This window comes from Pseudopipra pipra, chromosome 1 (assembly GCF_036250125.1).
Source record: "Pseudopipra pipra isolate bDixPip1 chromosome 1, bDixPip1.hap1, whole genome shotgun sequence".
Taxonomy (NCBI): Eukaryota; Metazoa; Chordata; class Aves; order Passeriformes; family Pipridae; genus Pseudopipra; species Pseudopipra pipra.
In genome coordinates this window covers 76,276,318-76,297,306 of record NC_087549.1, presented here as the reverse complement: position 1 = coordinate 76,297,306, position 20,989 = coordinate 76,276,318, and the positions used below count along the sequence as shown (strand labels likewise).

Genomic DNA, 20,989 nt, shown 5'->3' with positions numbered 1-20,989 from the left:
AAACCTTTACAGTACATGAATAAAAATAGCATGTTTTTATAATAGAAGAGGGGATGCATCCTAATTAGCCAAAATGGAATGTTTGATGCTTATTTTTACCAGAAGCGTTAAAAGTATTTCCCAGTTTACAATTAAAATCTTAGACTTTGCACTGAATTCTAGTTATGATTTAGCATGCAACATTTTTCTTTTTAACAAAATTATCTAAACAGTTAAATAGTGAAAGTGTTAATGGTCAATTTTAATGTTTTTACCAGTTTTGCCTACTAGTCTGCAGCATATGTACATTTTTCACTGTCTTGGGAAGTTACATTCCTGGAGTTGTCCTCTCCTATGTCTTGTGTAAGTATAGTCTCTTTTTCAGTCATGATTTGTGTATGTGGTTTCTTCATTATTTGATCTCTATATAGGAAGTATTTACTTATTTATATCTATTTACACACACATACAAGTTTCCAGAAAACACCAATCTCTGTGGGACAGGATGCTGTCCAGAGGGACCTGGACAGGCTTGAGAAGTGGGCCTATGGGAACCTCATGAGGTTCAGCAAGACCAAGTGCAAGGTGCTGCACTTGGGTCCAGGGCAGCCTCCAGTATCAATGCAGGCTGGGGGATTAAGGGATTGAGAGCAGCCCTGCTGAGAAGGACTTGGGGGTGCTGGTGGTTGAGAGGCTGGACATGACCCAGCAATGTGCACTTACAGCCCAGAAAGCCAGTTGTATCCTGGACTGCATCAAAAGCCGTGTGGCCAGCAGGTCAAGGGAGGAGGTCTACTCCACTCTACTCTGCTGTGCTCTGGTGAGGCTCTGCCTGGAGTACCGCATCTAGTTCTGGGTTCCCCAAGACAAGAAAGACATGAACATGTTGGATCAAGTCCAAGGAGGCCACCAAGATAATCAGAGGGCTGGAGCACTCTGCTGTGAAGACAGGCTGAGAGAGTTGGGGTTGTTCAGCCTGGAGAAGGCTACAGGGAGACCTTTTTGTGGCCTTTCAGTTCTTAGAGGGGGCATATAAGAAAGATGGGGACAAACATTTTAGCATGGCCTGTTGCATTAGGACAAGAGGTTTAAACTGAAAGACGGTCAATTTAGATTAGATATAAGTAAGAAACTTTTAACAATATTTTGTCACAAGGAAGTCAGCTTACTGTTTTTTTCGGCATATTGATTCCGGCACAATGTTGCATAATCATGTTTTCTCAGGCTAAGTCAAGATGATGATAAATGATATAATGATCATAAATTGTACCTTACTGAAAATAAAAAAGATGTCAATTGATAGGAATGCAATGGTATTTTCTGTGATGAGTAAGAATGGCTGTTGGAAACTGAATTTGACATTAACAGTTTGTCTGATATGGGCATTTCACAGCGCATTTTTATGTAAACTAATTGTATTATGTAAAATTAGTAGTTATTGTATGCAGAGGCATTGTTTAAGCTTTATTAACTTCTTATACAGCGATATTTCAATGCAATTTTTCTCTGTCTTCATTTTTGTCACAGTATTGTGTGCCTTTTTGTGTCCCTTCCTTAAGTGCAATGAATTTGGACAGAAAGTGTACAGCAAAATTAAGGCTGTTCTGATGAAAGTAGATTTTGGAATAGTGGAATATATCAACCAGAAGAAAAAAGAGAGATTTGGTGAGTAATTAATTATAGTCCCAAATAATGTATTTCTGTATGCAGAGAAAATTTTATTCACCTTGCAGACAGTTTGGTTTGTCCTGAGAAGCCAGTTGTAAAGATATTTCTTGCTTTTAACCTTGGTACTGTTATTCGCTTTATAAGGGGTGACAGTGTATGTCAGACGTCTGGGTATGATAACAAAAATTACTATTTCACGGAAAGAAGCAAGGCAAGCTCTTCATACGTTATTAGATGTACTACTTGTAAGTTTTCTGAAAAAACTTGCTGTAAGCATGCAATGCTTGTAGCTGTTTAGATAAGGCAAACTTACCCAGGAGAGAGACTCACTTAAGGGTCTCAAAATAAGTGCATAACAGAATTTTCAATAAGAGACAAAACTCTATTCCAGTATCTTAATCCTCCTTGGTTTCTCTCCCCACAGCAGAAAGAATTTGTTTTCTTCCCCAAATACTCAAAAAGCGTTTAAGAACTGCCATAGGATAGTAGCTACAAGTTAATAAAAATTTTTAGGTGGAAAGGGGAGAAATCAATTTAAAACAAAATTTCAACTCTCACCTGAAATTTTCCTAACATTGGAAACTTTCAGATTTTAAGCAATAAAGCTATTTCAAGAAAAATATGTATCTGAAGAGTATTATGTTTAGTTTGGTTTTTTTGTGCACATTTGATAATTAAACCTTTGTAATGTAGTCCATTACTTGCAGGTAGCCTACCCTTTTTAGTTAGTTTACATCTGCTTCTAAAACATGCATTTCTTGTAACCATTAACCATGCAATGTGCTGTTCCTAGACCCTATGAGAACCACCGTCTGTCTTTTCCCCTTCTCTTATGTGTAATGCAGTAGTTGCCAGAAATAAGGAATAATGCATTGAAAATTTTCCTTCATGTATTATTTTACATTGTTCAGTTTTTTTAAGTGAAACTGGCAGAGGAAGAGTTTAGACTTGTTTCATGAATTCCATAAGCCAGCACTGGGAAAATGATTGAGGTTAGATGCGTTCTTTCCTGCATCTTGCCCTGCAGTTTAATTTAATCCAGTCAGGGTCCCCTACCTTGCTTTGGCACTTGGGTTCACCACATAGGTTCACAAGCCCTTGTGCTGGCACAAGAGAGGAAAAAGCAAGTTGCAAAAAGAAGCAACCAAGAATATTCCGACTGTGTGTTTCATTTTATATCGGTTTAAAAGATTCCCAGACAGAGGAGATGAGATTTGTGTCTCTGCTCATCTGCAAAGACCAACATTCTCCCAGACTTCAGAGGGTTCTTTGCATATGACTGGGTGGGCGCAAAGAAGAAGGGTTTGATGGATGAAGATTACATGCAATTATCCAGAAAATTGCATGTTCTCATGTAGAAGTAATGTGGTGGGATAACTACACAGCCTGTTCTAGCAATATGTTAACCTGTCCATTGTACCAGCAGTGGAGTTTAAAAGATAGACATTTATTGCCAGGACAGGTAACATTATGGTGAGCAACAGACACTCCTGAAGGAAGTACAATGCAGGTAAAGAAATTTGTTGGAATGCGTTTCAGAGCAACGTTATCTCTCCTGCTTTGGCTGCTGCACAATGTCTTTTGATAAGCATCCAGTCTCTGACTCAGCCTTATTTCCCTCACCTGAGTAGCATATTACGTTAAGGATGCACTGCGTCAGCAGGTGGAAGGTTATTGTGCTACACAAGCTGTGTGACAGAGAACACACACTGAACCTGGAAATCCATTGTCATGAGTAGGATAAAAAATATATTTTTTTTCTTTCAGAAACAGCAAAAACAAAACCCACAGAAGATGACAGTGAATTAGACATATCAGCTCTGTGTCCTAAGGTGACTTTTTTTCAGTCATCCCTGTCTTGCTTTTAAGATCAATATAGATAATGGGAGACTATCTAGATTACTGTCTCTGTTCTTCTGTGGAAGACTTTAACCTGCCCAGAAGGCTGTGTTCCTGAACTAAGCAGTGTGTTTTAGAAGTGATTCATAGTCTCCACCTTTAGGCTTATGCTAACTGACTTACTGCATTTATGACTTCTGGCCTTCAAGGTAATGGTTTAATATGGCCTACTGAGCTAAGAATGTGTTTATTTTGTATTGGCTGTAGAATGATTAAAATATTTTAATATTTAATAGCAAAGGTGGTTATTTTTGTTTGAAACAGTGAAATTGCAGTTACTGTTTATCAAATTAAAATATAAAAGGGAAACATTCATAGAAACCCTACATAATTTGTCAGATACTTTTGTAATCACTTGTTTGTTAATTTTCAATGCTAGTGTAAATACGTATGTTATCTATAAATATCATTCTAGATATGTATTGGAACACTCAAATATCTCATTTTTCTCTTAGTACTCCAAATAACTGTATGGCAAAGGTTTTTCTATTATAATCAGAACACTGATTCGTATAAAAAAATTCATCTTAATGGAAATTATTATGCAGTATTTGATGAGTAGTGTATAAAGCTTGACTTTGACAGTGGTCACTCTGAAGGTGGCTTTGTATTCTGGAAACAAAAAATCCCATGGGATATGTTTGTAGCTGACATAATTGAATATTGTTGGATAAATTAGCAAAGGATAATATTTTTTTTATTTAACTAATTTTTTATGGTCTTACAGATAATGGGCTGGTTTTTTTGATCCAAGTTTACTTGTTTCTTTACATTTATGCATATTTTGTACTTGCAGGCTCATTCTGCTTTTATTACAGTAGGATATTACTGTCAGAATGAATAACTGGAATTTTTTATGCTTCTTTAGTATAATACAGCTTTCAGTGATTACAAAGAGGGATGCTTCACTTCTAGGCACTGTATACTATTATTTTCATTTTTCTACAAATAAAGCTTAAGTAGGAGGTGATTCATATTGCTATGACATACAAGAGGGATTTTTTTCATTATCTTAAGCGTTGGCTTCCTATAGTGTGAACTTTTTGCACATAAGAATACCACATATGGAACTTTTTTCCCTGTAGGTTAGTCCTGCAGTCGTTGCCAAAGAGATGTCAGTGTCTGACACAGATGTATCGGAAGTATCTTGGACCGATAATGGGACCTTTAACTTATCCGAGGGGTATTCTCCACAGACAGACACATCTGATGGTATGTAATAGCTTCATCTGTCTTATCAGTGAATTTCAGTCATGCAAGTTACCTGAAAATTATTAGAGAATTTGAGGACAGAGGTTTTTTGAGTTGTTACTTTCCACCCTGAAATGAATTTAAGATTAATGTTAGTGTTTTGTATAGTTTTGGATACATTTTTTTTAAGAACTGTCCTCATCTTAAAAATAATAAGGTACATCAACAAGTGTCTAAATAAACCAGTAGTGCTGGGTAAGACCAACACACTCAATAGCTGCCAGATTTACCACTCTCTTCCACCAAACCTTTTAAGCAAGTAAACCTTTTAAGTTAGTGCCAATGCTTTTGTGGCTAAGCTAAACAAATAAAAGCTAAGGAAGAAAAAATGAATACTTTGACTTGTTAAACAGCCAATTAAGGAAAGTATGATTAGATCTTATTACTAGAATGCAAATGAAGAGAGCCAGCAATGAGCCTCAATTAGATTTAAAGACTAAGACTAGGAAAAGATTCTCAAGCACTTGTCTTGATCTTGACCAGATCCAAGTTTTTACTTTTTACAGTCCAAGCTATTAGTTAGCACTTTGCCTGAATAAAGATTATAGATGACAGTAGTTTGGTTGTTACATACACATCTCTTATTATCTTAATTATCTTAATACCACTCTTACCTGTGGATCTGGTCCTCTGCCTACCTTGCATTTCTCCTAGAAAAAGGTCACTGTAAATGACAAGAAGAGTGATACTACTTAGTGGCATTATACATGCCAAATTAGTAATTTAAATTATTTTCTTAATATTTCAAGTTGTAAATAGACAGCATTGTACGGTCACAGAATCATAAGTTGTAAAGAGCAATTGTTTATCTTATCTAAACTTCTATTCAAAGCAGGTTCAAAGCTTCTATTCAGAGCGTTATGAAGTTTCTCAGAGCTGTGACCCTTTGAAATTTGAGCATCTTCAGTGGCAGAGATTCAGCACCTCCCTGGACTGCCTTTTTCAATATTTGCTCACCCTCACAATGAAAAATTTTTTATAATGAGTCAAAATTTCCCATGTTCCAGATTGTATCAATTTACTCTTATCCTTTCACTGTGCACTTTCTAGAAGATTCAAGCCCATCTTCTCTATACCTTCCCATTCAGTAGTTAAACTATCTGCCACCTACTCTTAGGGCCAAACAAGGCCCATTCTTTCAGCATCTACTCATACATCCTGTTCTCCAACCCCCTAAATAATCATGATGGCCCTTCAGGGGACTCAGTCCTGTCTATCACTGTCTATCTTGGACAGGAGAGGTCAAAACTGGACAAAGTACATCAATGTGTACTCTCAGTTGCTGAATAGAGGGGGAAAATCCCTTCTATTGACTTTCTGCCTTCATTTTTGCTACTATAGCTCAGTATGTAGTTGGCCTTCCTTGCTGCAAGGACATACTTGCTGTCCACAGGTCTTTTTCTAGAAAGCTGCTTTCTGTCTCGTTGCCCCCAGCCTGCACTGCTGCACAGGTTATTCCATCCCAGATGCAGGACTTCACATTTGCTTTTGCTGAATGTCATGATCTTCCTTTTCAGCCTGTTCCTCCTGTTTAGGTCCCTCTGAAGGCACCCTGACCTCCAGAATATCAAATACACCTGCTCCACAGCAGTTGCTTTCTGGCTGTGAACTTGCGGAGAGTACACTCTGTCCTGTCATCCAAGTCATTAATAAAAACATTGAACAGTGTTTGTTTCAGGACCTTTGACAGACACTGATAACCAGCCTCCAGTTGCACCTTACAGTGCTGATCACAGCCTTTGACCCTGTCAGTCTGGACAGTTTTCCACCTTACAGTTCCCTTACCCCATTTGCTCACCAGTTTGGCTTTAAGGATCATGTGGGAAACTGTGTTCGAGGCCTTGCTAAGTGAAAAATAAACAGCATCCACTCTTCTCCTGTATGGAATATTTCAGCAAATGGGACATACACAAAAGTACAAGACCAAATGGGTTGCATCTGAGGACTGGCTCATCTCCTTCCAAAGCTCTGTGCATTTGAGCCACCACTCCGCCTACAGCACAACCCTTCCTACTCACCTTCCCAACCTGTCTTTCCCAAAGAAAATGGAGAAAATAGCGTCTGAGACACTTTTAGGATTTATTTCCTTAGCCCTTGTAAATGGTCCTACAACAACTTCCTATTGCTTGTTTTCATAGAAAGTAAGTTCTAATTGATTATTTTTTACCTTCTTATACAAATACTAGATCAAAGTATTCCCTTGTACTCATTTAGGCCTCTTCCACAGGCCATGTACTCCACAGTATGTTTTACACATTTCTAATAATAAATATTTGTCATTAATGCAGCCATTAAAATTTAATGTTTTATTTGTTTACATTCTGCTTTTTATTCTCTTGAAAACTTGAAACAATCCTGATCATCTAAAGAGTTTCCATTTTCTGTTTCCTATTTAATACAAGTATTGGCCAAGAAAGGAAAAAATTAGAAATTGTCTTTACATTGGTTTTATATTATATCTTAATTTAAACACATAAACATTTTTTTTATTATTCTAGTGAATATTAAAAACTTGTAACACATACATAAATTACATATTTGTAATTTATTGTGAAGAAAAATAGTTAGGGGTCTGTTGTTGCATTATAAATTTTAGGACTTGATGTGGTTGGTATATTTAGAAATAGCTTTACTAAAGATTTCCATGGGTTGTTTCACAGCTAGATACCACTTTAAAAAGGTATTTTGTTCAAAGAGTTAGGTCGATATCAGGTGATTTGTGGTACTATTTTTTCAACCTCAAAACCATTTTATTGTAGATGTCACACAAAGCTCCTTTGCTTGTGAAAACTTACTAGAGTATAGATTAGTAAATGTATTCAAAGGAACACTTACTAGCTCCATTTTTACATATGGCTGTTTTTTGGGGAAACCTTTTGTGAGTGCTAACACTGTATTTCCTTCTGTTAACCCTGTAATAGATTTTGACCGACCTAGTGATCATGAAGAAGCTTTCGCTAGAGATCTTTTAGAATTCCCTTCTTTAGAAAATGGTACTGGAACAAATGATGATGATGACTCAAGTATCGGAATGCCCATCCATCCAAAACGAAGAAAAGAGCAAACAGATTTCAAGGTGGATCACGCTTCCCGACAGAGTAAAGAGAGACCACCCACTGCAGGGTTGTCCTTGCCTTTGACCAGTGACCAAACCTTTAATTTAATGAGTGGAATTGCTGGTGATGTCATCACAGCCGCGGTGTCCGCTGCCATCAAAGAGCAGTTGCAGTCCACACTGCAAGCTCCCTCACATGCAACACCCAGTTTGAGTGAGGAGACAGACACAGAGGAAGCTGATGATTTTGAACTGCTTGACCAGTCTGAGCTAGAGCAGATTGAGAAAGAATTGGGACTTTCACAAGGCCAAGAAGCTGAATCCCAGGAAAAGAAAAAGTCTTCAGGCTTTCTTTCAAATCTGCTTGGAAGTCATTAACCTGGTAACATAGAAGAAATTAAACATAAAACACAAAAAAAAATCATCAAATGCAAAAAAAAAAAAAAGAGGAAAATTCTGAGCTGCAAGCTTTAACTATCCCTTTAGATGTGTTGTTATAATTTCCCTTATGCAGAGTGAATTAATTGGATAAATATCAGATGATACTGATAGTTTAATGTTTCTGGTAGTTATACCTCAGTGTAATAGCATGGAAATGAATTATCTGTCCACTGTTTGGTTACAGATGAGTGTTGGAGGTCAGTTGTTCAAAAGAGTTGGGGAGAGATTTCTTCTATCTTTTTGACAACCATTTATTTTGGGGTCCTGAGCCAAATTTTCAACATCAGCAATTTATTTACTCGTTTGCCAATCCTGTAATGCAACTAATGACTCACATAGCGAGGGCAAGTTATCAGAGGACTGCAATGAGATTAAGTACATCTCACCTCCTTCAATCATACCAAAAAGTATGGATCCCTGCAGTTAGGATTATGTGTAGTGCATCTACTGTATATGAAACACATTAACCAGCACAACTCTAGTTTAAATATGTATGCAACACTATAAAAGAAAACTTGATTTCATACTTAAAACCTTTGAATTATTTTGGATGTGGTGATGCATTTCCAAGTTTTTTGCTGTTATAGGCTTGTAGAGTTGTAAAGTGGCATGTTATTTGACTGACCACCTGCTCTGTTCCTTGATGGAGTCTGGTCCATGGCAGTATTGCCCATGTGAAGTCAGCCAATGAATTTTTATATTTAAAAGTTAATATTGTGTAAACTGAACAACCTTTATGGGAGCAGGTGAGGGTAGTTATTGTTCGAAGTAAAGGTTAAAGGTTAAAAAAAGCATAAAGGCTTTTTTAGATGCCACTTCCTTAATTCAAGATTCTGTAGGTTTTGATTTGGTTTTTTTTCACAGGATACCTGCTGCCACTTGCAACAAAAGTTGTGTTGCAAGCTGAATATTTTAAGGTACTTAAAAGTATTTGGTAAGGTCATTTGCTAGAGAAGACACTCAGAATCTTCTTCTTGGCATGTAGTTTAAAACAAAAAAGAATTTGTTTAAATTGTTTGCTGGTTTAAAGTCCACCCATGCCGAGTAAGTGGCATGGGATCTTAAGCAGATAACTTATTTTTTTAGGGCTTTTTTGTTCACCTGTAACAAAACTGAGTTGCAATACCAAGCAATAGTAATCCAAGAAATAGGAAGAAGTAAAGCTAGTTTTTTTAATGTGATGTAAACCATTAGCGAAGTTGAGGGACCATGTCAGCTGCTACTACTACTTAAGTAAATTTCCATTTGCTGGCATTTGAAGAGGTGAATACTGTCATCTAGGACCCTCAAAAAGTACAGCAACAAACGATAAAAAATGTTCCACTAACATATGTGTGTAGGTAAACCTGTGGTTAAAGTTAACTTCATTTTGTATATTTTTTTTCCTTTTGAGATGAAAAAATAGGCAGAAGGCCAAAAAGAGTATAGTGAAAAGAAAGATGCTGAGAATTTTTGACACTAGCTTTATTGTTGCTTGTGCTTTTCTGTCAGTAATGCATATTGACCGTGTCTGCTGTCCTTTACCAGTAAAAAGGTAAGCCTGTGCCTTCATTAACAAATACATTATGAAATAAGTGGATGCTGGATATAGATCCTACAAGATGCAGCTTTCAAAACTACAGTATCTTAACATCTGGGTTAACATTGCATTATCTTAACATCTGAGTTTATGGAAATCATTAACAACCATGGCCCACATCAGTTCCACAGCATTGGTTGCTAAGTTTCCTTTTTACTTTTCCCCAGCCTGTCCTTCTCATTTGAAAAAAATCAAAACAAACGAACAAAAAAACCAAAAAAAACCCAGCCAAAATTAAAAGAAGCTTTTGCTGGAAAATTTAGTGAATTTAAAGACCATTTAAATTTCTTGGATGACTCAAAAGCGTCATTTCGTTGCTGCATGTTTAGGACAATCTATATAGTTAGAGGAGTACAAATCCAAGTTGCTGATGGAACTTTGTAGGACACCTGAACAACTGTGTGCTTCTTTATCCAGGAGTACTGGTGCCAGGAGGGGAAACAGGCTGCGGGACAGAGAGGTATGAGGGAAGGAGCAGTCTTTCACGGGCTTTTCTGGAGCGGATTGACGGGACAGACTAACTGGCTGTCAGTGGTGGCTTTATAACAGTGTGCACTTTATTGTTGTTTTATGAAGAATACTTGTGGTTATAAAAGTACGTAGCACAGGGGCACTCTTCTAGAATAATAGATTAGATCAGGAGGAAAAGCAGTTGGAGGATATTCTCGGACTTTTTGTAAATTACCCATTTTCTGGTTTCAAGACAGGTAAATAGATTGATTTTTCTCTGATACAAGTCTCACTTTTTCCCAGAAAGAAAAAAGAAAGCAAAACTTGAAAAGAAAATCATTCAATTTAGGGACATAGTTGCTTATTTGAGTGTCTTTAGAATTGTATTTTTCTACTTTCATGGTAGTTGATTACATTCAAGCCCCTAAACATTGTGTAATGGGAAGGAGGTAATTCTGTAACATCTAATATTCTTCTTCAGGTAGTGAAAAGATGCCTCATTTTCTGCAGGAAATGATCTCTTCCCTCCCAGAAAAATGCATGTAAGAAACACTTTGCTCGGATACGATACATTCCACTGCCAGCAGTTTGACAGCAAAACACAAAGAAAATGTTTCTCTCCTTTATGGATACCTTCTACACTGCCTTCAGTTGGAAATCCCTTGAGAAACCTTCATTTTGCTGTATTCTAGCAGCGACCACAAAATAGCAGTTCCTTAAAAAATTCCTCTCACAATGGTCCACAGCATCTTTCCTACCTAGCACTGTCATCACCTTCTCATCTTCCAAACTGAATACATGGGCAGAAAGACAGGCAAGTGAGTATGAGGTAGTAAATAACTTTGAAATACTCAGTTTTTCCAGGGAAAGCCTGCTTGCGTGCGATTTCCAGTCAAAAGGCCTACAGGCAGCGTGGAGGGCATAGTGTGAGCAAGTGCCCTGCGGTAACACAGCATGTGATGTTGCCGTGGGATTGGTACTGCTTGTGTTACGTGGTCTACTCTTACGTGGCAGTGAAGTGCTCACACTCCCTTGCCTTGCAGTGGCTTCTTCATGCATCCTGACTGGGAGAAAATGACGTGTGTCAGGGCAGCATCTCTGGGATGTGGTGCAGTCCTTCATACTCGGAAAATTTCCCCTTGTGTCAGTACATGTGAGAGACAGGCAGAGGGATCGCCATCTGATCAATGGCCATGGGCGTGTCAAATCCAGTGCAAAAGCACCTGTTTTCAGCACATGGGGTTTCCATGGGTAGGCACCACACACCTACTAACCATTCTTCCATTTGTTAAGGAAAAAAATACTATTCTATGCAAAGGAGAGTAAATTATTGCAACCCAAAGTGATAGGATCTGAAGAGATACTCTTTCTACTTGTTCTGTGTTCGTTCTGGGCTTTTTCCAGGCTGTCCCAGCCTTCTGAACAAAGTCCCTGTGGTCTTCACATGCATTCTCAGCACACAAGCAGCGTCACAGTCTGTGAGTAACCCCCACCCGGGCAACCAGAAACTGGAGAATTACAAAATGTCTTTATTTAAGTATTCTGCAGCACTTTACCTGCCCAATCACTGTTTTGTAAACATGGAACTGTTATATTGATCGTTTGTAAAAGCATTTAATAAATATGTGTTAGTTTTTATCTTTCATCATCTTATCGTGCGTTTATTCCCAAAAATGGAAAAGGACTCTGTAACAACAAGCAGAGTGACCTTAACGCCCTCTACAACTACATGAAAGGAGGTTGTAGCGAAGTGGGAGTCGTCCTCTTCTCCCCGGGAACTAGTGATGGGACAAGAGGACATAGTCTTAAGCTGCACCGGGGAGGGGTTAGGTTGGACATGAGGAAGAATATTTTCACTGAAAGAGCGATCAGACATTGGAATGGGCTGCCCAGGGAGGTGGTGGAGTCACCGCCCCTGGAGGTGTTTAAGGAGAGACTGGACGTGTCACTCAGTGCCATGGTCTAGTTGACAAGGTGGTGTTCGGTCACAGGTTCGACTCCATGGTTTCAGAGGTCTTTTCCAACCTAATCGATTCTGTGAAAGTAAAACCCCTTCAGCGGAGGTCCCGTCGCTCCCGTATGCGTTCCCTGGCACTGCCCGGTCTCGCGGCCTCCCGCCGCCCGGGGGCAGAAGCGGGGCCCGGCCCGGCCCGGCCCCTCCCGCCGGACGCTGCGCGGCCGCTTCCTGCTCGTCCGTCCCGCGGCGGCGGCACCCGGGACCCTCTGCTCCGCCGGCCGCAGGTGCGTGTGCGGGGCCGGCCGGGAGCACGGGTGGGATGCGGAGGGGCGGGATGGGGCGGGCCGGGGCGGCCCGATGGGGATGGCGGGGAGGCGGCGCGGCCGGGCCGGCTGCGCTCCCTTGGGGCAGAGGCTCCCTGTGAGCCCGGCCTGGCTTGGAGGCTCCCGGCTGCCGCCTGCGCCACGTCTTATCTCTCATTTTATTTATTTTTAAAATGTATTTATTTTTAAGTTTTGCCCGCACTTCTGGTGTCCATATAATGAACACACACACCCCGCCGGTGCGGCCTTTCTGCCTTGTGTCAGCCTTAGGGACACGGGCTCAGTTTAAATGCGGCTGAAAGCAGCACCCGCGATAAAGACCATGGGGGAGAACCCAGTTTGTCTGGCAGGGCTTGGCTGTGCCCTCCTGGGCTGCAGGGTTGTGAGTGCCGCGGGTTTCCTTTTCCCGAGCCCCACACAAGGCAGGACTCGGGGCCTGGTGGCCTGAAACGGGAGGTGAAAATGTAGGTGAGTCATGGGAAGGGGTGGTGCAACCACACAGGGTACTGCAGGGCCTTCTTCTGCTTTATGCAGCTTGAATTGTAAGCACTTCTCTGCTTAGTAGCCAGAGGTGAAGATTTATGGCTGTAGATTCTGCCAGTTTCATTCCTTCTCTTCTGCTTTTTGGGTTTTTTCGGGGTGTTTTTAAATACCCCCATGGTAATCTAGTGTGTGGCTACTGTCTGTGTCTCATGGACCGGATCAGACTGTTCTGTCCCTGAGGTTTCTGCAAGGAGTTTGTGATTAACAGTCAGCGTGGCTCTGCATCAGTGGTTTGTAGCTGTAAGATTGATGCTTGGGCTGGGAAAAGGGCAGGGAGCTCTGCAGGTGGGAGGGAAATGCTTCAGGGAGCAATTGGAGTCCCTCAGTGGGCAGATGATACATTTTTCTCTGAAACACAAAAAGCATGTGTTACACTGAATGGATGCTTATAGTATTTCAAATAAAACAGTATGGTCTTTATTTTTTGCCTATCCTTGTAGCATTAGAGATAACACAAGCAGTAAGTAAGGAGTCCAGTTGTTACAGGGTATGAGCGTTTCATAATGTGTCTTTTGACTCTCTACGTATTTTTTACTTTTGCCACTGCTTCTCCCTGTTGGTAGCTTCTGGGAGGGGCTGCTCTTCCTCTGCCTGCTTTCAGAACCTCTCATCCTGATGTATTATTTCTTTTTTTTTTCCCGATTAAGCCATGGTTTCTCTAAATCATGTAAAAGATGAGGGTGGTTTCTGTGATCTCCAGTTAGAACATGCTTTTTTGCTCTTTGCTTTTGGAGCATTCAAGAGATTCCATCAGCTTTGTTTTAAGAAAAAGTTGAGTTTCATTAAGCACTGAGAAGAAAGGAAATGTGTGGCTTTGGAAAGGACTGAAAGCATCAGTGACAGGTCACTGTTCTCCAGTTGTCCTGTCACAGCCCCAGTAACATAGCTCAGCTGGATGGTTGGAAGTGGAGGAAGATCAGGGTTATCAGTGGCTTCAAGTGCTAGATCTAGGCATGATTGGCTGCATCTCCAGGTGAACAGCTCTGCAGGGTAAAGTGTTGTCAACACTACATGCACTGCTCCAGAAGAGCTAGGAAGGCTTTATTTTTAAATGCAGTAACTTTTCTTTTTTCCCCATTTGGTAAGGCTGTAAAAAATGGAAAATAGGCCTGAAAGCAGTTTTCCCTTTTTACCCTTATTTTGGAGCAATCACTAGTCTCCTCAAAATCTTAGAGTTGGCAGAACACAAGCTTGTTAAGAACCTTTAATCTCTGATCTTCAGTGAAGAGTGCAGAGCTTTTGAAACACTGTTGCTGTGACTGGGAGCCCTCTTCTGTGTCTCAGTCCCGACAGGCACAGTGAGTCTTTCTGCATCCAGAGCTTGGATACTCAGATGCTGCTGTGGTATGGGTAACCTCTAGTAACTGCATCAAAGTTTTTTTTTTATAAGTTTCTTCTTTTACTCCTGCTCGTGCATAACACACCCAGGGTGTCGTGTTGGGGTTTTTTTTGTGGCTGTTACTTAATCTTTTTTAGCATGATTTTATTTTTTTCCAGCTTTCTAGTAATGGCAACCTACACTTGTATCACTTGCCGTGTGGCTTTCAAGGATGGTGACATTCAGCGTGCCCATTACAAAACTGACTGGCACAGGTACAACCTGAAGCGTAAAGTTGCTGACATGCCTCCTGTCACTGCTGAGAATTTCCAAGAGAGAGTCCTAGCGCAGAGAGCAGTTGCAGAGGAGCAAAACAAAATCACTGCCACTTACTGCACAGTTTGCAGCAAGAGATTCTCCACCTTCAATGCCTATGAGAATCACTTGAAGTCCAAGAAGCACCTGGAGTTGGAGAAGAAAGCTGTTCAAGCTGTTAGCAAGAAGGTAAAAATACTAAATGAGAAGAACCTGGAAAAGGGGCTGGCCCCAGAGAGTGTGAACAAAGATGAAATGAATACGGCTATTCAGCAAGCCATCAGAGCTCAGCCATCTTCCTCTCCAAAGAAAACACATTTATTTCCTAGTAATGCAAGTAGCTCTCCAGTGTCTAAGGAAAGTGCCAGCTTATCACAGAGCAGAGAGCGACCAGAAATACCTCCTCGACTGCAGTGGTTTGAACAGCAAGCAAAGAAGCTGGCCAAGCAACAAGCAGAGGAGGAAGAGGATAATGAAGAAGGTAAGGCAGTAAACATACGGACAAGGGATAACTTGGGGTAAGCCATGGTTTGTGCAAAAGCCTTCTGTAGAAGTGCAGTATTTTCCATCAGAAAAGGTCTTGCCTGTTCCAGTGAATAAAGGTTTCTGTTGAAGGTCAGCCTGGAAAGCAGACAGCTGAAAAGATGAGAGCTTCAGAGTTTCCAGAAAAGGGTTGTTTTTTAACCTGGATGCTTTCAGTGCTGTAGTTGACAGTGCAGCTCCAAACACATCTATTGGAGCAGTTGAATGGGGTGATTCAACTGTAGCAAGGGGACAGATATGAATGAGGTGGAACCTCATGCCAGCTTTGTTACTGAAACCCCTGTGTCATGTTACTACATCTGTTAGAGCAGTTTTGTGCTGCTGAAATTTCAGTTGCAGTTCAGAAAATCTGTTCTACAGGAGAAGAAACATTTACCTCTGAACATGCACCTTGACACCTAAAAAAGGAGTCAACTTGCACCTGTCTTGGATTAATGTGTTAGTCATAAATTGTAATGCTAAAATCTCAGTAGATTTCTGAATCTTAATTTTCCTTTTAAGTGTTTGTCCAGAGATGTTTCTTACAAGTTCTGTCAGTTCAGTGTCAGGGTTTTAAAATTATTGAACTGCATCTTATAGCAAAGATCTCCATTTAGCAGCATACAACGCTGGGAAGCACCCTGTTACGTGTTCTCAAACACTCTGTTGGCATGGCATTTTTTAGGGAACCAGTAGGGAAAAAGTACTGTGAAATGCTCACTGCCGCAGAGCCAAATTCCTTAAAAAATATTTCGGTACTCCTCTAGCAGTATGATCTGATGGCTTATCTGTTAATGAGCTTGGCAGTAATCCTGCAAACGTGTAGAATTCTTATTATAGCCTGGTATATACTAACATGTAACATCTGTGACAGCTGGGATTGTTCTCTGTTGTTAAAGATGTGTGTGTGAACAGGAGTGTGTTTTCCCTCACTGCTGAGTCACTGCTGAATATGAGTATTTTCCTGATGGTGTCAGAGTTGTCTTATTTTTAACGCACCGTTCTTGTGGTTTTGTGCTGTTGTGAATTAACTGCAAGGCATGGAAACAGCAATAAAGTGTTAATAGCTAAGAAAGCAGAGGGGAAAAAGTATCAGATCTGCCAATTTTTTTATGAGCAACCTTGTGCTTTGCTGTGCATCTTAAAATGTGTTTTTACTGGCAATGGTATATTCTTGCACCTGGAAGTGACTGTGTGGCACTTAGCTGTAAGAACTGAAAATGCAGTATTTTCTATGATGGCTTTTTCTGACTTAACTGGTACTTGTTCTGCTTGGGAGAAGTAATCATATAATTTTATTTTTTTTAAAACTTCCTTTAAAAGACTGGGAAGATATGGATTCTCATGAAGACTTCGGCTCTGAAGAAGAGATGGAAAGTGTGGGAGAAGAAGAGGAGGAACAGGCAGAAGCTGAAAGCACACCTGCTGTCGGGGCTATACCAGTCACAGACTGCTTGTTCTGTCCCCATCATTCAAGATCTCTCACAAAAAATGTGGCCCATATGACAAAAATTCACAGCTTCTTTATTCCAGACATAGAATATCTCGTGGACCTCAGAGGACTAATCAAGTACCTGGGTATGCCTGTAAATTTTCTGTGATTTTTGGTCAGGATAATTATACACTGATATTGCTTATTGTCATTTGGATATGACACCAAATGTTTTGTGATTTTTTGGGGGTGTTTTTTTGTATAAAATCTGAGTGCTGTCAAGTTCAGTATTTTGATGATGAGCAGGACCACAGGCTTTCCAGGAGGAGTGAGAGAAAACCCCACTGAGAAAACGTGATTGTGTACTTTGTAGGTCTCACATAGTTTTCTAATGTTGAGAAAGTTATTCAGATAACATGAAATTTGAGACAAAATTGTCTTGCTGAAGGGTGCATATGAACTTGTATTATCCTACTAATGAGCTGCAAGTATTTGCCTCATTGGTTTACCATACTTGTGAGAGAGCTAAAAGGTAGGAAAAAATTTATCTTCCTTGAAGCCTACAAATAATGATGAGAATAAAATAATTTTGGAGTATCAGATAGAAAAATGTATTGGAAGTACAAAAGGTGTTATTGATTATACTTAATGATCCATACCTTGTCACAAGAAATCTTTAAAGGCACAGACTTGTCCCTGATGGGGCCATATGGTCAAGGCATAGGAACAGCAGGGCTTTTCTGGAAATGCAAAGCCTCAGTCTCTCTGCCTGCGAGCTAGGAGGGCTTCATTACAGAAATGTTAATTACTGTCTGGGGAGGTTCTGTTCAGACCAATAGAAGTACCATTGTTTTCTGCAGGAGAGAAAGTTGGTGTTGGGAAAATCTGCATCTGGTGCAATGAAAAAGGGAAATCCTTCTACTCTACAGAAGCAGTACAGGCTCACATGAATGATAAAAGCCACTGCAAACTGTTCACAGATGGAGATGCTGCCCTGGAATTTGCAGACTTCTATGATTTTAGGTGAGGACACTTTTCTTTGAGCACAGATGGGGGCAGACAAAAGGGAGGTTAAATATTATAACAGAAACTATTCATTCTTAAAATTTAGTCCTGTGTCTGATACTTATTTTGCATTGTTGGTTCACCACTTTTCTAGGTAAGCATAACAACATGATTGGTTCTCCTCTTCTGTGATCACTATTACCAGTCCTACATGAAAATATATTTTAAATTCTGCTTTGTATGTTTGTTATTGAATATAGATTTCAGTGCACCAGAAAAGACCATAAAAGGGCATAACTGTCTCTTCTACTACCTTTGAGGCAGATTGTGGACTTAAAATCTACTGAGGATTTCTAACATATTTTTTGTTATGTAGCTGGAGTTTAACAGGACTGCTGTGATTTAGAGGTCTCTTGTGGAACTTTCTGTAACTCATCCTAAGCTGTGTTCATTTTGGTCAGAAATACCTCATATTATGGTGACAGGTGCATTTAGTGGAGCTTCTGGGAGCGCTCTTTCAGTAGCTGTGCAGAGCCGGTGGGCTGCACTGTGATGATGTTTCACCATAAGTCACTGATAAGTGTGCAGCAGCAGAACCATGTTGAGTTATGGAATAGGGTTGGAGGAAGGGTGTTCCTTGTCTCCAGCCTCTATTCAAGGCAATTTGCTACTGGGAAGAACTCCCACACCAAGGTAGGTAAAATGTGACAGTGTTTGTGGCTTGCTGTAGCTGTGCAGTTCTGTGCAGTTCTGCTGTAGCAGTTCTTTTGTACAATGAGTCTGTATAGCTGTGGCTACTCTCCATGTATAAAATGTGTACTACTGCTCTTCCACAGGAGCACTTACCCTGATCACGAGAACGGGGAAGATGTGGAGGTGCCTGGAAAGCGCCCAGCAGAGAGAGAGTTGGATTATGATGATGACACCATGGAGCTGATCCTTCCTTCAGGTAGGCCATAGGGTTTGTGTTATACCACACTTTCTCTGCACTTCTCATAGCTGCAGCCATTACCTGTAGCATAGGCCACTGTTGTGTTTTCTTTTGGGAAGGGGGAAGGTAATTTTGCATCTTTGGGGTTATGTCCTTACCTTCCATTATTGTCACTGCCAAATAGTTCAACTTTTTCAGCAGTGGATTCCTTTGCCCGTTTTACCTCTTCATTGACATGTGACTCTCATGGTGTACTCCAGGAGTTTCCATAACTTGTTTTAGTGCAGCTCAGAGAGGCTATAACATAGGTTATCTAGTGTAGGGGTTTTTTTGCAGAGAGCCAGCTACCAACTACTTTAGTAAAGTAGTTCTGTAAATTAATTTATTTAAACAGCCTTTCTCTTGTTTAGCATTTGGCACTCTTGCTTGGTTTTTTTGTTTGGTGTTTTTGTATGAGGGGACCTCAGCCCTTTCATTCTGAAAAGTGCTGCCAAATATGCAGTTACACAAGATTTCCTGAATGTCAGCAAGTTACTTCCCTGGTTACTTGAAATGGCATTGCCTCGCTGCTCATTCCACTAATTAAAATTTTCTTTTCTGATAACTGTCTGTTTGTTACCTGAGCTAAGACCCTCTTGAACCACAGTACTTTCTGTGTTTTTCCTTAAAGCAGCTCTTACAGTAATTACATTAAGTTTCTAATTGTCCTAAAATTTTTAAAGTTCTGGACCCTTTAAAAGTGTTTCTCAGCATAGAGTTTTTCCATAGTTTTCACAATGTGCTTGAATACTCCATTTCAGAAGCTCCTTCGTGATGCATAATAAGATGTCCTCTCCTCTGAACAGGTGCAAGAGTGGGTCATCGTTCTTTGATGAGATACTACAAGCAACGGTTTGGTCTGTCAAGAGCGGTGGCTGTTGCGAAAAACAAGAAGGCAGTGGGTCGGGTGCTGCAGCAGTACAGAGCTCTGGGCTGGACGGGCCAGGCAGGTGAGTGACAGCGTGAGGGCTTTGCAGAGGAGGAGGTTCTAGGATGTCATCACTCTGCAAATGGATAGGCCGACTTTGTTTTACATGTGGGGTTTATGCAGTAGTTTGTCTTCCACTTGGTTCCTTTTCATTCCTGACATCCAAGCAGAGTAAGTTGCAGAAAGTTGCTTGTGTCTAAAATCCAGCACGGCTTCTGTGCAGCTTTGCATTTAGATAACTTCTTGAGATTTCTTGTTTTCTGCCTGTCCAAACCACTACTCTTGCTATTTAATCATGTAATATAAATCATGCTTTGACAGAATACTTTTCCAGCTGGGGAACAGTGGTGTATTCTATATCCACTTTTGAAATAAAAGAATCAGGCTTAGGATGCAAAACAACCTTTTCCCTTAGTCACATTGGTGGATATTCATAGAGAGAACTGGCCTTTCCCCAGGGAAGAGTGAAAAGAAGTGTGCCAGTGTGGAAAGGAAAACCTATAGCTAACTGCTGATGTACGTGGACAGATCAGCTGGTTTGCATGTAAGTAGTAAGTAAGCTTACAGACACTGATCCCTCTTTCTCTTCCTGCTCTCTCCCTAAAGGGGCCTCCTCCGCTCAGCTGCGTGATATGCAGTACCTGCAGAGAATGAAGGCAAAGTGGATGCTCAAGACAGGAATGAGTAACAATGCTACAAAGCAGATGCATTTCCGGATGCAAGTCAGATTCTGAATTCCCAAAAGAGCTGCATGGAACTGGTTATGGGAAGGGGGATTTAATGGTCTCTGGGTTGTGGATTCTGTTATTAAAATGGACCTGGTACCTGTCCAATGCTGATGTGTGTGCTGGTGTGCTTTCCTGTCTGAGAAGAAGAGAAGGGAACTTGTCTATTGCAGTGAAATGAGGGTTGGCCTAACTTAAAAATAAAATATCTTCTGTGGAATATGTGGCAAAGTAGTCATGGCTGTGAATGACATGCATGCACAGTCTTGCTGCCCATCTTGTGCCCATCTTTGCTGCACATCTTTGTGCAGCCCATTTCTGTGGGGCAGTTGACGTTGCCATTTATCTGAATATCTTCAGTTTCCAATTCTACAAACTGGTTGAGGCCGAGAGAAGATCCTAGAGCCTCAGACGGAGTGTATTGAATGTTTTCAGTTGTGATGCCAGAGATGTGTTAGCAGGGTGTTTTGGACTTCTAGCTGGCACTGTTGAGGTGAAAATTTCAGAGCAGAGGTTCATGGAAGGTTAAGTGATAATTGTTTGAAGAAATGCACTGATGGAAAATATAATTTCAGGATTTAATATTGTCCTCAGAAGTTGACTGTACTTGCCTAGTGCTCCAGCTCAGG

General features: G+C 40.5%; 2 protein-coding genes across 5 annotated transcripts in view; both read left to right on the top strand.

The window, feature by feature from the left end:
* The window catches only part of RETREG1 (reticulophagy regulator 1), a 65,485-nt gene extending 53,520 nt beyond the window's left edge, over positions 1–11,965 (top strand). For all 3 annotated transcript variants that reach the window (XM_064661829.1, XM_064661811.1, XM_064661819.1), the window contains 5 exons: positions 258–342; positions 1,507–1,644; positions 3,415–3,479; positions 4,632–4,758; positions 7,719–11,965. In XM_064661829.1, coding sequence (XP_064517899.1) covers positions 258–342; positions 1,507–1,644; positions 3,415–3,479; positions 4,632–4,758; positions 7,719–8,230 — 927 coding nt within the window. In that variant the 3' untranslated portion in view covers positions 8,231–11,965. The remainder of the gene's footprint in view (positions 1–257; positions 343–1,506; positions 1,645–3,414; positions 3,480–4,631; positions 4,759–7,718) is intronic.
* Positions 11,966–12,435: 470 nt separating this feature from the next.
* Positions 12,436–20,580, top strand: ZNF622 (zinc finger protein 622). Of its 2 annotated transcripts, none has more exons than XM_064661840.1 (7): positions 12,436–12,563; positions 14,643–15,259; positions 16,624–16,878; positions 17,593–17,755; positions 18,574–18,686; positions 19,514–19,657; positions 20,242–20,580. In XM_064661840.1, exons 2-7 carry the CDS (start codon positions 14,653–14,655, stop codon positions 20,367–20,369), a joined length of 1,410 nt encoding a protein of 469 aa, XP_064517910.1. In that variant the 5' UTR covers positions 12,436–12,563; positions 14,643–14,652; the 3' UTR covers positions 20,370–20,580. The 2 variants fall into 2 exon arrangements, with proteins under 2 accessions (XP_064517910.1, XP_064517919.1); XM_064661849.1 differs by lacking the exon at positions 12,436–12,563 and adding an exon at positions 12,942–13,070.
* Positions 20,581–20,989: the final 409 nt, after the last annotated feature.